Source organism: Trichechus manatus, unplaced genomic scaffold, assembly GCF_000243295.1.
Source record: "Trichechus manatus latirostris isolate Lorelei unplaced genomic scaffold, TriManLat1.0 scaffold00134, whole genome shotgun sequence".
Classification (NCBI taxonomy): domain Eukaryota; kingdom Metazoa; phylum Chordata; class Mammalia; order Sirenia; family Trichechidae; genus Trichechus; species Trichechus manatus.
The window spans coordinates 1,793,881-1,808,879 of NW_004444070.1; the positions used below are offsets into that span (position 1 = coordinate 1,793,881).

At 44.6% G+C, this 14,999-nt stretch overlaps 1 protein-coding gene across 1 annotated transcript in view; it reads left to right on the top strand.

Annotated features, from left to right (window-relative positions):
• The window catches only part of PNPLA4 (patatin like phospholipase domain containing 4), a 21,738-nt gene extending 7,064 nt beyond the window's left edge, over positions 1-14,674 (top strand). The window contains exons 4-6 of the mRNA XM_012558069.2: positions 4,937-5,013; positions 13,221-13,373; positions 14,386-14,674. Of these exons, the coding sequence (XP_012413523.1) occupies positions 4,937-5,013; positions 13,221-13,373; positions 14,386-14,517 (362 nt within the window). The 3' untranslated portion in view covers positions 14,518-14,674. The remainder of the gene's footprint in view (positions 1-4,936; positions 5,014-13,220; positions 13,374-14,385) is intronic.
• Positions 14,675-14,999: the final 325 nt, after the last annotated feature.

Consider the following 14,999-nt stretch of genomic DNA (forward strand, 5'->3'; position numbering starts at 1 on the left):
GGCAGCATCCCTGGCCTCCACCCACTAGGTATCAGTAGCACCCCCTCTTCAAGTTGTAACAACCAAAGACATCTCCAGACATTGCCAGCTGTGCCCTGGGGATACCTTCCCCCCAATTTTAGAACCACTGCTCTAGATGTAGGGGTCCCTGGGTGGCACAAATGATTAAGTGCTCAAGTGTTAACCTTAAAGTTGGTGGTTTGAACCCACCCAGTGGCACTGAGGAAGAAAGGCCTGGCAGTCTGCTTCCATAAAGATTACAGCCAAGAAAACCCGATGGAGCAGTTCTACTTTGTTTAACGCATGGGGTTGCCATGAGTCGGAATGGACTCCATGGCAATGAGTTGGGGGTTTTTTTGGCTCTAGATGCATTGAAGAAACCCTGGTGGCATAGTGGTTAAGCGCTACAGCTGCTAACCAAAAGGTCAGTGGTTCAAATCTACCAGGAGCTCCATGGAAACTCTGTGGGGCAGTTCTACTCTGTCCTATAGGGTCGCTATGAGTTGAAATCTACTCTATGGCAGCAGGTTTATTTTTGGGGTAGATGCATTGAGGTTTATTGATAAGGTAAATCTCACCGGGAAGACAATGAGATGAGACATAATAAAAACACACATTTAGGAACTGCATTTGATCAAGTGTCCTTAGGATGTCAATCTTTGTCTCCTTCCTGAGAAAATCCTATTTGCTTCCAATAAAATGGCAGCAAGCTGACTACACATGAGAAAAGCCGCTTAGTCCTTAAATACCCAAAGCGAATTTCCGCCCTAAACTGAGTTTGGTGTACAAATCAGCAGCCCATATGGAAGGGGAGAATAAGCTATGACAAAACAAACACATTGATTTGGAGGAGTGACAGGTATTTTCCAGTTCACCGCACTTTTCATATCATTTAGGAGGATTCGCACTGCCATTGTCTGCAGGAAAGTAATTGGATAGCATTTTTCATCCAAACACCTCAAAACAATTCTAAGCATTAACTTGTGAACTTCACATTATACTTTGACACGGAGGAGAAATAATCCCGGTTCTAAGGGCAGGGATTTTTTTCTCAGGGCACATATGTCTTTGTGGCATAATGAAATAAATTGTTATTTATGGTGTCTTTGGTCCTTTAAAGAACTCTAAGTACTGTAATTTTGCGATATGTGTGCTAGCCACAAATTGTTCCAGTTATCGCTATGGTGGAAAGTTGCATTTGCTAAATAACTTCGTTAAATAGCTACCATGTGCTTGCAAAATGTGCCTAGGGTCCGTAATTGTTTCCTTTAAAAGAGTAGCCAATTGATGATAGGGCCAGATATAGTTAGGGTGAATACAGTTACCTAGACTGTAAACAAAAACTTCCTCTAAAAAAATACCCAGCAGCCCATGCTGTCATCACTGCGTGTAGGCGAGCCCATTGAAGTATGCTTGATCTCCATCGGAAATCCCATGGGCTGGCTAACTGGTCTTCAGTAAATCACTATGGCGATACTCCCTGATGCTTTGCCTTCTTGCAAAATGGGCACATGAATGTGACGTCACGTCGTTCTATCCCAGCTCTCATTTAAAGCCAAGATGTTGAGATGAACACCTGAGGAAGGCGGGCACGTCTGCATCGACTCCTTGTAAACGGTTGACGCCTCTTGCTCAATGTTATCATGGCACCTTGAGACCTATAACTAAATAAAGAAGACGTAATAAAAGCAGCGGCCTTCCCCTGGGAAACGGCGCTGCACATTAGTGTGCTGTCAATATTTCCGTAAACGAGGGATAGTGATGGTTGCTGTTAGTTGCCCGCGACTGGGTGCCGACTCTTGATGACCCCACGTACAACAGAAGGACGCGGTGCCCGGTCCTGTGCCGTTTCCACGATCGTTGGTATGATTGAGCCCATTGTTGGAGCTAGTGTGTCCATCCATCTCACGGAGGGGTTCCCTCGTTTTCGCTGCCCCTCTGCTTCACCAAGCATGATGTCCTTGTCTGGCAACTGGTCTTTCCTGATGACATGTCCAAAGTAAGTGAGCCTGAGTCACACCATCCTCGCTTCTAAGGAGCGTTCTGGTTGTGTTTCTTCTAAGACCAATTTGTTCATTCTTTTGGCAGTCCACGATTGATTCAATATTTTTGGCCAACTCCACGATTTTAATCGGCCAAAAGAAGAAAAATGAGAAAAAAAAGAATATAATTAATCCGACTTGGGAATACAGGCCTTGGTGACAACATATATGAGCACGTGTTTTATATTAAATAAACATACGTTCAGGTGAAGGCTGAGCCACTTATTAGCTGAGAGACCCTTGAGTGAGGGACTTCTCTTTGCGAAGCGAGTTGGGGGAGAATTAAATGAGATACTCTGTTTGAGGGCCCACAGTTGTTAAGAGCTCAGGCTACTAAGCAAAAGATCGGCAGTCCGAATCCACCAGCTGCTCCTTGGAAACGCTATGGGGCAGTTCTGCTCTGTCCTAGAGGGTCGCTATGGATCGGAATTGACAGCCACAGGTTTCGTTTTGGTTTACCAAGGCTGGCTTCGTGGGCACGCATGCAACCTGTGCCGTCACATGGGACCCTAATCTCTAAAGTGGTTTCACGCTTTGCTGTCACCATCTTAAAATTCTTACTCGTTTTTGAGCAGTGGGCCCTGCCTTTTCATTTTGTATCAGGCCGCACTAACTAGGTAGCTGATCCTGGCACCTAGCACAAGCCTGGTGCCACAGAGACACCAAACACATGGTCATTCTGTTTCTGCTTTCCTGCTGGAGCTCTAGTCTTGTGCTATTTTTTACCTTGAACTTGCCACTGCTGAAATCTGATACCCCAGCACCTTCTTTGGCCACCTGCCAGGAAGCTATTGCTGTAGGAGCTGTTACAACCAGGACCTGTCCCCACCAGGACCTGTCCCCACCAGGACCTGTCCCCTGTCACCTAGCAGGCGCTAGGAGCGTCCATTCTTGGAGCTGGTGCGAGTGAGCAGACGTGCCGGTAGCCTTCATTCCTGCCACAGAGAAAGAAACAGAACCAATAGGCATGTCTTGAGTCCCTGCCTTGTAGACTGAATATAAACGACAAAATTAAAAACAGTTTCCCTTGAGACGACCTCAACTCTCAGCGACCCACATGTCAGAGTAGAACTGTGCTCCATAGGGTTTTCGTTGGCTGATTTTTCTGAAGCAGGTGGCCAGGCCTTTCTTCTGAGGCACCTCTGAGTAGACTCAAACCTCCAACCTCTTGGGTAGCAGTGGAGCATGTTAACCATTTGCACCACCCAGGGACTCCAGACTAAATATAAACCTGTTGCTATTGAGTTGAATTCCGACTCAGCAACCCTAGAGGACAGAGTAGAATTGCCCCATAGGGTTTCCAAGGAGTGGCTGGTGGATTCGAACTGCCAACCTTTTGGTTAGCAGCCATAGCTCTTAACCACTGTGCCATCAGGGCTCAGTGTAAGTGGTGTAGAAATAAACATGGCAAGAAATGGGCTCCAGCTGTGTCACACTGCAACTCAGGATTTTCCTGTAGAAATTGTGTTATACTGGTGACTGGGTCTGTCATTTAGCTGCAGCTCAGAATAAATAGGTTCTTTGAGAGCTGACCTCAAAAACCATCCCTATAATATTGTTTCTGTGAGGAAGATCCCTTCTGAGTTCTCCATAATTCTGAACGGATGATTTAAAGATCAGTTTGGGGCCACGATCCATTTCTGAATAACATATGTTGAAATAAAAAAAAAAAATCTCATGAATCTCTGACAACAAACAGTTATAGAGTCTTTGCCTGTTGGTTGATAGATGGTAGCTGAGATACTCAGTATCTCAAGCCACATATCCTCAAAAAGAACACTAGTGATTGGGAAACTACACTGCAGAGAAAAACTCTGGCATTTCAGAAGAGCCGCCGGAACCCACCTTCTGCCGTTGGAAGAAACCGTCATTTCCTGAATGTCAATCTTTTTTGACTTTCAAATGGAAGAAAAAGTATAATTGGTGTCCCTAACTGCCACCGCTTCATTATATATCCCAACCGAGTGACTAGAATAGAGAATGTGTGGCTGTCCTAGCAACAGCCTGCTGACATCAGCTAGAGCCCCCCTGAGCTGCACATCCATCTGCACCGTAACAGGCAGGGGGCTCTGGCCTTTGGAAAATAAGAATGTAATGTTTAAACGATTTACCATATTTATTAAAAACAAACCCCAACCAGTGGCCAGCGACTCGATTCCAACTCCTGGTCCCCCACGTGTGCAGAGGAGAACTGCGCTCCGCGGGGTTTTCAATGGCTGTAATCTTTCAGAAGCAGATTGCCAGGCCTTTCTTCCGAGGAATCTCTGCGTGGATTTGAACTGCCAACGTTTTGGTCAGTAGCTGAGGGTTGAACTGCTTGCGCCACCCAAGGACTCCACAGTATATGTTGCCACATTCGGAATCATTTCTATGTATCCATACATGCTCAGGCATTTAGACTTCACTTAAAATTTAACTTTATGATGACGTGGTTGTCTCAAATTGAAATGCTGATTCTGCTTTGGCGAAGTCGGTTGATTCAGAGAGCATCATCTTGTACCTGTCTCTTTAGGGTCCTTTCAGATATTAAAAATGCTGTCTTTTTATTTAAGTACCTGCAGTTATGCATTTAAGGAGCCCTGGTGGCTCAACAGTTAAGCCATCAGCTGCTAACGGAAAGGTTGGTGTTTCGAACCCACCCAGTGGCTTCCGAGGGAGAAAGACCTGGCAGTCTGCTCACGTAAAGATTATAGCATGGGAAACCCTAACGGAGCAGTTCTGTTCTGTCACGGGGTCGCTATGAGTTGAAAATCGACTCAAAGGCAGCTAATAACAACAATTGTGCATTTGAAGTACTTGGAACTTATTTAGTTAATATGTTTTTTATATTAAAGAGTTCATCCGATGTATAACATGAAGGCTAATCCCTGTATCCATGACCTGTTCCTTTGTTTTCTGCATCCAGGTTCTCTTGGCGAGCAGTTTTGTGCCCATTTACTCAGGACTGAGACCCGTGGAATACAAAGGGCAGGTAATGCTGTTACCGCTGAAGGATTCCCAGGGACCCCCACGTTAATACATCCCCTTTGCGTGATCCGATTGCATACTTCTTATGGTGACTCCCAAATCAGGTTATAGAATTTTTCATATATCATTTTATACCTGTTTTACAGAAAATAAAATGAAGTCAGGGATGGTGGCAGCTTGTCAAGATGTAGAGAATGGGAATAATTGACTGGGATGCTCTTATTTTCATCTTAGTTTTTAAAAAAAAAAGTCTTTTGAAATCTTTATCTTTTTTTTTTTGACCACTAAAACACGTTTCCTCCCCCTTGTTGTTAGGTGTGTTTGAGTGAATTCCAAATCATAGCGACCCCATGTGACAGAGTAAAACTTCCCCATAGAGTTTCCTAGGCTATAATCATTTTTTTTTAAAATTGTTGTGCTTTAAGTGAAAGTTTACAATTAAAGTTAGTCTCTCATACAAAAATCTATCCATAAATTGTTATGTGACCCTAGTTACTCTCCCTATGCTGTGACAGCACGCTCCTTGTTTCCACCCCGGATTTCCCGTGTCCATTCAGCCTAGGCTGTAATTTTTACAGGAGCAGATCGCCAGGTCTTTGCTCCTTTGGAACCGCTGGGTAGGTTCGAATTGCCAACCTTTCAGTTAGCAGCCAAGCTCTTAACCACTGCGCCACCAGGACTCCTTTTCCTGACCTAATCAAGTCTTATTCACAGCCCCTTCCAGCAACTGCTAGAAGCCGAACTGCACCCCCAGGGTGGGAAGGGCATGGAGTGGTTGTGTACATAGCCCCCCCACCCCCCACCCCCAAATAGTGCTGTAATGCCTCATCATCGTATCCCACCCCCAGGACCCCCTGCCGGGCAAGGGTCCCTCTTCTCCCTGGTTCTCCTTCTTGACTCCAGCTGCCTAGCTCTGTTTATCACTAGGGGGCTAGAGCGTGTTTTATCAAGGAGAACTCCCTTTTGGGGGGTTGGCACTTAAGGCAGAGTGCAAATTTCTTTTAGGGGAATTAAGGTGGCCATCAGTCTGACCTCAGTTGTCAGCGCTGCGCAAAGATCCCTACGTCAGCTCGGCTTTGCCTTCTACATCGGGTTTGCTCTAAATGTTCACCATTCTCCCTGTACTCCCTCCCCCATCGCACAATGGCCCGATGGTGAAGCACTTGGCTGCTAAACGAAAGGTTAGTGGTTCTCGAACCCGGCCAGCAGGAGAAAGACCTGGCGATGTGCTCCTGTAAGGATTACAGCCTAGGAAACCCTATGGCGCAGCTCTACTTTGTCATATGGGGTCGCTATGAGTCAGGATCCACTGGACAGCACACAACAAAAAACAACAAATTTAACACATGGTGCACCCAGCGGATGCAAACTGTTAATTGCTCAGCTGGTAACCAAAAAGTTGAGAGTTTGAGTCCATCCAGAGACACCTCAGAAGAAAGCCCTGGTGATCTACTTCAGAAAAGTCAGCTAGTGAAAATCCAGGGAGCACCGTTCTACTCTGACACATGTGGGACCACCATGAGTCTGAGTTGACTGGATGGTGACTGGTTAATAGGTATTTATTCATAACTGAGTAAATGAAAATTGTATATATGTCATGCATTCATTCATTTTGAGGGCCCAGAGCAGTGTCTGTACTCAAGGACCTGATGGGCTCACAACAAGGAGTGAATTTGGACAAGTCCCTTAGCTGACATGTTCAGATCCAGTCGGCTCTGATGCTTTATAATGTACTATAATCGTATCAAAAAGGCAGAATGGCTTAAAGAAAAATCCTAAGATTGCCATGAAAAGGGAGTTCCGAGGTCAAAGTCACCAGAACGGCTGATATGGTCGATAAATTATGAGTCAGCGCCTGAAAATATGTGCTGTCCACCTAGTATTAAGGAGCGCTGTGCCGCTAACCAGAAGGACAGCACTTCGAATCCACCAGCTGCTCCAGGGGAGAAAGATGCGGCAGTCTGCTTCTGTAAAGATTACAGCCTTGGAAACCCTGTGGGGCAGTTCTACTCTGTCCGTTAGGGCCGCTATGAAACAGAATCAACTCGATGGCAACGGGTTTGATTTTTTGGTTTAAGGAGATGGAAGAGAGAATGGAATCAAGGCCAGAACAGAACCAAGAGCTAACAGCCCCGCATATTCAAGCACTATGCCGACAACTCTCCTTTTTTAGTACTAGTTCGGTATTATGAACGAGGGGCATACGCAGGAGGCTCCGAGTTCTCGTCCAATATACGTGTTCCTTTTTTCCCTTCGAAACAGAACCCAGTGTGTAGCTATACAACTGTGTAGCTGTGTAGCTAAAAGACTGTGTGTCCCAGCCTCAAGCCTCACTTGTAACTCCAAAACAAAAAACAAAACTGCCGTCGAATCAATTGCAACTCATAGCAACTGTGTAGGACAGAGTAGAACTGCCTCAGAGGGTTTCCAAGGAGGAGCTGGTGGATTTGAACTGCTAACCTTTTAATTAGCAGCCGTAGCTCTTAACCACTGCACCGGCAGGACTCCAACTTGTAACTAGACGCGGCTAAATGTTTAAGTGCTAGCCAGTGAGGTAGAAGCTGAATTACCATGGGGCCTCCAGGAAAGGCAGTAGTGCACTTTTCTTTCCTTTCTGCTGCCTGGAACTTAGATGTAATAACTGGAGCTCCAGCAGCCATCTTAGATCATGAGGTCAAAGCTCTCATCCTAGGGATGACAGAATAGTGAATGGGAAAGAACCTGAGTTCTGAGAGATTTTTTTGGACATGCCTTACCACTTTTACTGCCATGGTACTTTTATCAAGAAAAAAAGGGGTAAAACTTTTGTCATTATTGTTACTTTCTTTTAGATGTTACAGAATACAATTCTGTTATAGGAGTAATTACCTTCGTTTTTACAGATAAGAAAACTGAAACGTAGACGTATTAATTTACTTTCTTGCGGTAGCTTAGCTTGAAATGGGGCCACTTTCCCAGGATGATCACTAATGCTTGTATCTCTGCTGTGTCTATGTCGTTGTTTGCTGCTGTCAAGTCGGCTCTGACTCACGGAGATCCCGTGTGCAACAGAACAAAACATTGCCCAGCCCTGTGCCCTCTTCACAATCCTTGGTGTGTCGCAGTCCATTGTTGACCATCTCCATGATCTTTGATAGGTTTGACTCCATTGTTGAGGCTATTGTATCAGTCTACCTCCTGGAGGGTTTTCCTCATTTTCGCTGACCCTCTACCGAACATGAGTCTCTATAGTTCCTTGTTAAAAATATGTCCCTCATTTTATTTCCATACCACTTCTTGAGAGTGTGACTGGAAGAGTAGGAATTGTTCAAATGGTCAGGTGTGAGGAAGCGTACTTTCCCAGTTACATTCTCCATCATGTGACTGACTCCTTGGTCACAGATGTACAGCCACAGCCACAGCCACAGGTAAACAGTAGGGAACGCACAGGCCTGCAGCAGCGAGAACAGTGGAAATCATTGCACCAAAGCCCCTTGACACCGGACAGCAGGACCACGTCTTGCTGATCACTTAGCACCTGTGCACTTACTTGTTGACTTGAGCTGAATGTCTCCTGAATGCATTCAGGGGTCCTTTGTTGTTTAATGAAGGCTGCAGTGAGGTGACCCCGTGCACGCTAATGACTGGCAGAAAACGACAGTGGTCGGGCATCCTGCCCTCCTCCTGTGCTGTTGCCAGTTCTCTGTGAGCCTGAACCTCCCCCACCGTGCAGCCGACTTTCCATGCCAAGATCTTCCCTAGAATCTCTCCTTTCCGTTTTCGAGGAAATGTTAGCTTTGCTTCAAATGCAGTGTTTTACTGTGGTTTCAGATTCTCAAGTGGTTTAAATGGCATAAAAATTTCAGCCGTGCTGAAAACACCTCTGATTTTCTAGAATTTAATGTTTGCCTGGGACTTGGGTTTGGATTTGCTTGTTGGCATTGGTTGTTTCTTCTGAAGCATCTGAGGCTGAGGCAGCAGAAGGTCCAGAGGGGACTTGGCACTGCTGGCATCTGGGGCATAGGGTCCCGGAAGGCAGAGGAGGTGACTGGGTGAGGGGGCAGCCACCCAGAGGAGGCCTGGCCTCGTCTCTTCTCTTGTGACTCCTGTTAAACACACAGGCCTCCTCGTTTTTATGTCTGACATCACCTATGTTCCAAACCTACTGGATTTTATTAAGATTCTTTTGTGGACAAAATCATTCTATCTTATTTCTAAAATCTTTTATTAGTTTCTTCAGTAAGACTTAAGATTAACTTTTTATTGTTGTTGTTGGGGGCCATCCAGTCGATTTTCGACTCGTGAAGACCCCATGTGACAGAGTAGAACTGCCCCATAGGCTTTCCTAAGCTATAATCTTTATGGGAGCACGTTGCCAGGTCTTTCCCTGTGGAGCCACTGGGTGGGTTGAAACCGCCAGCATTTCAGTTAGCAGCTGAGCTCTTAAACTTTGCGCCACCAGGGCTCCTTAATAATTTAAACCTAGCAAGTAAAAGTAAGATTCCTTCTTAAAATGCCCAGCAGTTGTTTGAAGTGGTATGACATCTTTCAAAACTGCTGTATTTCCCCTTTCTTAGTGTTGTAGTATTCTCATAACGTCACGGTTAGCACCTTCCTTGCAGGAGATTCTCGGTAATAGCTGAGTAAAGGAGTGCATGGAAAGAAACTGAAGTTAAATCTTATGTTTTTCAGCAGTGAAAGCTTATTCAGGGTATGTCCCCTCTTTCCACTGATAGAATAAGCTACTGGAACGTTCACTCTGTCGGGTCATGCTTCCATAGATTTTTACCATCAATTTTGGAAAAAGAATGAGAATTTTAAAGAGGCGTTCTTACCTAATAATTTTAGCATTGATATTGGCAAATGATTAAAATATCAGAATAGAATTGACATATGCAGATGACAAAAAAAAGTGATAGTTTTTTTTTTTGTTGGTCTAGAGTTAGAATTCAAGTAATCATATTTAAAACGTTATACTATTAAAAGAAAGTATTTAGGAAATTTATCTTTGTATTGTCCTAGTAAGGAGCCCTGGTGGCGCAGAGGTTAAGCACTCAGCTGCTAACCAAAAGGTCAGTGATTCAAACCCACCAGCCCCTTCATGGGAAAGAGATGTGGCAGTCTGCCCCCATAAGGACTTACAGCCTCGGAAACCCTGTGGGGGCAGTTCTACTCTGTCTTTGGGGTCTCTATGATCAGACTAGTACATTGATTATTTGTGGGGCTATGAATTGCTAACTCATGGTGATCCCGTGTGATACAGAATAGAACTTCTCCATAGGGCTATCTTGGCTGTGATCTTTAAGGAAGCAGATCATCAGGTCTTTCTTCTGCAGCACTGCTGTGTGGGTTTGAACTGGCAACCTTTAGGTTAGTACCGGAGTGCAAACTATTTGCCCCAACGTTAATACATGTGTTGGAACTGACTCGACAGCAATGAGTTTTTTTTTTTATTTTTAATGAGTTGTTGATCCTTTCATTATTATATGATGCAATTTCTGAGGGAAAGACAGTGTGGAATAGTCTTTGTTACTAAGGATTTGTATAAAACAGTCCCTCTTGTCCTTGGCCCCCGTTTCTTCCTGCCCTCCATAGGCATTCCACTTGGGGATGAGGTGCAGTCATGGTCATGGGAACGCTGGTGGCTGACCTGGCTACCAGCTGGATTGGGTTTGATGGAGACCTGGTTGGCAATTGATAGGTATTCTAGTATAGAAGCTCTTAGTGTTTCAGCAATTTTAAAACATTTTAGAATGGCCTATTTGATTTTTGAAAAAAAAATGCTAGTATTGCAGAGAATATTTTCTATAAGTGGTTTATAGACTGTCAGCTGCCCTGGTGATGCAACGGTTAAACGCTCAGCTGCTGACCAGAAGGTTGGTGGTTCGAATCCACCCAGTGGCTCCACGGGAGAAAGACTTGTCGATCTGTCCCATAAAGATTCAAAAACCAACTCACAAGGACCCTATAGGACAGAGTAGAACTGCCCCCATAGGGTTTCCAAGGCTATAATCTTTACGGGAGCAGATAGCCAGCTCTATTCTCCCACAGAGCAGCTGGTGGGTTCAAATCGCCAACCTTTCGGTTAATAGCTGAGCACTTAACCACTATGCCACCAGACCTCCTTCCATAAAGATTCCTCTTGCCGTCAAGTTGATTCCGACTCTTAGTGACCCTATAGGACAGAGTAGAACTGCCCCATAGGGTTTCTAAGGAGTGGCTGGTGGATTCGAACTACAGCTAAGCTCTTACCCACTGGGCAACCAGGGCTCCCCATAAAGATTACAGCCTTGGAAACCCTATGGGGCAGTTTTACTCTGTCACGTGGGGTTGCTATGAGTCAGAATGAACTCAGCAGCACCTAACAACAACAAAATATACATACATACATGAAAATGTGTGTGTCTGTATAATAGATGTGTGTTACATTCTTGTAAAAATAAATGGCAATATACAGATTATACAGGTCAGCTTTGTTTTAACTTGATCTACTTCTGTTTTCTGCTCCACCAAAATGCAGTTCCCTAAAAATGTAAGTTCAACTCAGCTGTATTTCTTTATTTCTTTACTTTTCTCCCCTTAGGGGAATCAGTAGCTGGCTAGGGCAGTTGTAAACAATGTTGTACCAGTCATCAGCAGATTTGGAAAGAAAACCGAGTAAGAAAGGCTTAAGAAAGGGACACCTTAGAAGATATGAACAAGTTAAAGACATTTTGTACTAACCTGTTTCTCCCTCCTCACTGCACCCTTTGTTGGGTAGCACAGCTTTGCTTTTCTACATCACATTTCAAATGTGTAAGTGAAATGTAGTTTACACACTTCTCAGTTAAAGATTTCTGTGTGAGGGATTCTCAGTCGTTACCATGATGGATAGATGGGTGGATGGATAATAGATAGATAAATGCATGAATGGATGATAGATGGATGGATGGATGGATGGGTGGATGACAGACAGATAGATATACATGATAGATGGACAGATAGATGACAGATAGATGGATGTAGATGATAGGTATATAGATAGATGATAGAATGAATAGAGACATAGCCATAGATATATAGAGATATTTCTCATATCATCTGGAGGATATTTTTAATGACAGATATGACTTTGGGAATTTTAACTTTATTTCTGTGTTTGCTTATTGCTGGAGCCCATCGTGTAAACACATAGGTATATGGATGGACTGAGACTCTTAGCCTTGGAATAGACAGCCTAGGGAATACTGTCCTTTTGCTTTGTCAGCAGTCATTTCTTAGTGTGCAGCCCTGTAGCATGATGATGAAGAGGCTGCTGTGGCACAGCACACACCTCGAGCATCCCACCCTGCTGTCTCATCTTGTGGCTGCGCTTTCATTTCCTTTCTGTAGAAGCTTCTCTTTCCTGCTCTGTGCTCACCCTCCTTGGGGCTGGGGTTGACAGCACAGAACCCCTTCTGAGTAATGTTTGTTTTTTACTCAGCCCTTCTCATTCTTCTTAGCTTTAAGGATTGGACCCCCTGCTTGACGTACTCAGGAGCCACTTTAGAAACAGAAGAGCGTTGGGTTCTGCTATTCACTGTTAAATTTGCTGCAGGAAATGCTGATTTCCAATTCTTATAATAGAAACGTAAGCTCCCGTTGTGGTGGATGTTTTGTTCGGTGTCAGCGGTAAACTCGACTTTCCACTTGATTAAATAATGAATCCTAACCTCATGCCACCAGGCTTCTTCTGCATGTGCCATAATCAGTCAGACGTTAGGTGCCTATTGTGTGAAATCATTTACTTAAAGCTTTCGAACAATTGGAGAGATTTCCTGATTCTGTCCAGAATTCTTTATTATATGGGTAAATCGTAGGTGAACAGAAATTTGTTTTGCTTCCAAAATAGATCCCCAATAAAGTTGTTGTTAGTTGCCCCCGCCCCGCGGGTCAATTCTGACTCATAGTGATCCCCACGTGACAGAGTAAAACTGCCCCCTAAGGTTTCCTAAGCTATAATCATTACAGGAGCAGATTGCCAGGTCTTTCTCCCTCAGAAGCCACTGGGTGGATTTGAACCGCCAATCTTTCGGTTAGCAGCCGAGCATTTAACTGTTGTGCCACCAGGGTTCCTTCCAGTAAGTTAGCACTCACAAATAATAATCCAAAAGCCTACCCCAGGCGTGGCTTTTTGTCGAAGGAAAGAACATCGTGTGGATACACCCTGCTCATTTTCCTGCCTTGTCCTCATGCGGACGCTTCTGTTTACAGATGTGGGTTGATGGCGGCTTCACCAATAGCCTCCCTATCCTGCCCGTGGGCCGGACAGTGACCATCTCGCCCTTTAGTGGACGCTTGGACATCTCGCCACAGGACAAAGGGCGGCTAGATCTGTACATCACCATCTCCAAACAGGACATAACGGTGAGACGTTCACTACCGCAGCAAGGGAAGCGTGCTCATCCCCTCAGAGTCCCCACAGAACTTAAGGGGATCCCCGAACCTCAGAAGCTCCTCGCTGATGCTGTGTGCAGACTGTATCTTCTTAACAGTGTGCTTTTAGTATTTCCACTCTGCACCCTACGTCGTGAGTGCATGACGTGGGTCCTGGAGACCGTGAACATGCAATCCTTTTACTATTCATACACTATTTGTGCAGTATTTTCGTTTTCTTCACTGCTTGTTCAGGCCAGTAAGCGTGGTGGAATTTCAGAGCCACTTTTAAGTTAGATCACTTATTTGTTTAAAAAGTTGGCAGTGATTTAAGTATATAAAAATATGGGAGAAAAACATAGGGACCCAAATGAGTCATTTACATTAAAGAATCAGTTGCCTTAATCTAGTCTAGTGGTTCTCAGCGGGGCGGGGGGGGACAATTTTATCCCCCCAGGGACATGTGACGATGTCTGGAAACACTTTTGGTTGTCATAATTTGGGGAGGTGCTGCTGGCACCTAGTAGAGGACTCTAATACTGCTAAACACCCTACAGTGCACAGGACGGCCCCACCAGAGGGAATGACTCAGGGATGGAGACCAGGGATGCTGCTAGACACCCTATAGTGCACAGAACGGCCCCACCACAGGGAATGACTGAGGGGTGGAGACCCGGGATGCTGCTAGACACCCTACAGTGTACAGGACGGCCCCCACCACAGAGAATGACTAGTGGGTGGAGACCAGGGATGCTGCTCAGCACCCTACAGTACATAGGACAGCCCCTCGAACAAAAAATCATTACACCCAAAACATCCATGGTGCTGAGGCCCAGAAACCCTTACCTAGTCTATGGGTGAAGTCAACTTTATGGGGTTAGTTTTTTCCGATTTTTGATTTCACAGTTTTACGTGTGGTAAGAAAGTTTAGGTTATGTAAAGTAGCATGTATTTGCCTGTTCTGTTACACCCTATAGCTTAACTTTCTGTCTTTCGGTTCTAGTTGTCTGTGACCAACTTGGTGAGACTCGGTCAAGCCCTTTTCCCACCAAACGAGAAGACAATGCAATCACTGTATCGCTGTGGCTTTGATGACACCGTTAAGTTTTTACGGAAAGAAAACTGCTTTGAATAGAATGCTTGGAAGTTTATAACACAAAGCAGATTTCTGATAGTTTTTGACAGCGGTTTCTAATGAAATATTCTGTTGTTTTTTATTTTTAATCTATCAGGACTTTGTCAATTAATAAGTAAGGAACTAAGAGACAATTTCTTAGAATTTGCTAGCATCATGAAGAAGGCTAGACTCAGGAGTTGTTTGGGTTTTGTGTGTGTGTGTGTGTGTGTGTGTGTGTGTGTGTTGTGAAGATATACATAACAAAGCATACGTCTTCTCCACAATTTCTACATGTACAGTTCAGTGACATTTATTATATTCTTCAGGTTGTACAGCCATTCTCTCTATCCTTTTCCAAATCACTCCACCACCATTAACACAAACTCACTACCCCCCATGCATAAACCACCCCCTCCCTCCCACCTCTGGTGACCACTAACAATCTCTGGTTTCTGTATATTTGCTTACTTCATGTAAGTGAGATCATATGGGATTTGTCC